At 33.5% G+C, this 1279-nt stretch overlaps 1 protein-coding gene across 1 annotated transcript; it reads right to left on the bottom strand.

Moving 5' to 3' along the window:
• Positions 1-212: 212 nt before the first annotated feature.
• Positions 213-868, bottom strand: LOC107478784 (uncharacterized). The gene has a single exon (XM_016098911.3). The coding sequence runs from the start codon at positions 678-680 to the stop codon at positions 477-479; it is 204 nt and encodes a 67-aa protein (XP_015954397.2). The 5' UTR covers positions 681-868; the 3' UTR covers positions 213-476.
• Between the last annotated feature and the right edge of the window lie 411 nt (positions 869-1279).

Raw genomic sequence — 1279 nt, forward strand, 5'->3', positions numbered from 1 at the left:
ACTTTCAAAGTTGAACCTTGAAGGCTTGAAGAACACACATACAAGATAATAAAACCTTCCCCAGTCGCTACCTTTAATGAAGAAACCAAGAAACTACTAAAGCACTCACTGTTCCATTCACACTTCTCAACTTCTCATTGGATTGAAATATAAAAAGGAAAATTTAAATTAAAACTTGTGCATATATAAGCAAATTAAAAGAAGAAATGAAATTCCAATAATTAATGCTTTAATAATGAGAAAAAGCCATAATATATACGTGTCAATTGTCAATGGCAGCAAAACTCTGGATCACGATTTACAGGGGAACAATAAGAAAGAAGAGAACCCAGAAAAGCAAGAAAAAGCAAACACTAGTTCAACTTCCATTTACATGAGGATGAATAAAGAGGCCTAGTTGTAGAATCTAGAGAGCCACAAAATTAAGAACACAGATACACAAAGGAAGTCATAATTATTAAGAACTAATTAATTAATTAATAATATAATTCTAAGCGTTTGGAACAAAGGGTACAAAAGAACTTCCTCTTGATCTTGAAGCACATGGGCAAGAAGCAACATCTCCATTGGATCTCAACATCCATGGCTTCAACCTTGCCACCGCAGTAAGGGCATGACCCTGGCGCTTGTTGCCTTCCCAATTCTTTCTCCCCTTCATCGCACACATACACAAACCACATTTTTCTCCTGATGCTTCTTGATCTGATAATCAACGCTGATTTGATTCGATTCGATTCGATTCTAATTTGTTTGGATTGTTGCTGAATATGGAGGGAGGGATGGAGGGCTCGCTCGTGCTTTGTAGGGTACCTACCAATCTTGGCCTTCTCTCTCTTTTTCTGCAAAAGAAAAGTGTCACACACACACATACATACCCTTGTTGCCAACTAAGAGGTATTTATAGACACTTTTCTACTGCTCTATCCTCTATGGTTATTGGGATTGATTGGTGGAATATTCCCTCTCCGATATACTACCCACTTTCACACTTTGACCTTTTTTTTTTTTTTTCACTTTCAATATTCAAAAGCTTAGGTGCAGTAATAAAGAAAAAGTGAAATACGTTTAGCATCGGTCAAAGTAATAATAATGTATCTAAAATATCAGCGTTAATATTTTTACTGAAAATAGAAAATTAATTAGTGTTAATTTAAATATAAAAAATATTAATCACTTAATTTTTTTATAAGATATAACTAGAGTATAAACAACTCTCTCATAGAAAATATTTAGTAGTGGTAAATTTTACAAAAGTAAAAATATTAAAGTAAGATTATCT

This window comes from Arachis duranensis, chromosome 3 (assembly GCF_000817695.3).
Source record: "Arachis duranensis cultivar V14167 chromosome 3, aradu.V14167.gnm2.J7QH, whole genome shotgun sequence".
Classification (NCBI taxonomy): Eukaryota; Viridiplantae; Streptophyta; class Magnoliopsida; order Fabales; family Fabaceae; genus Arachis; species Arachis duranensis.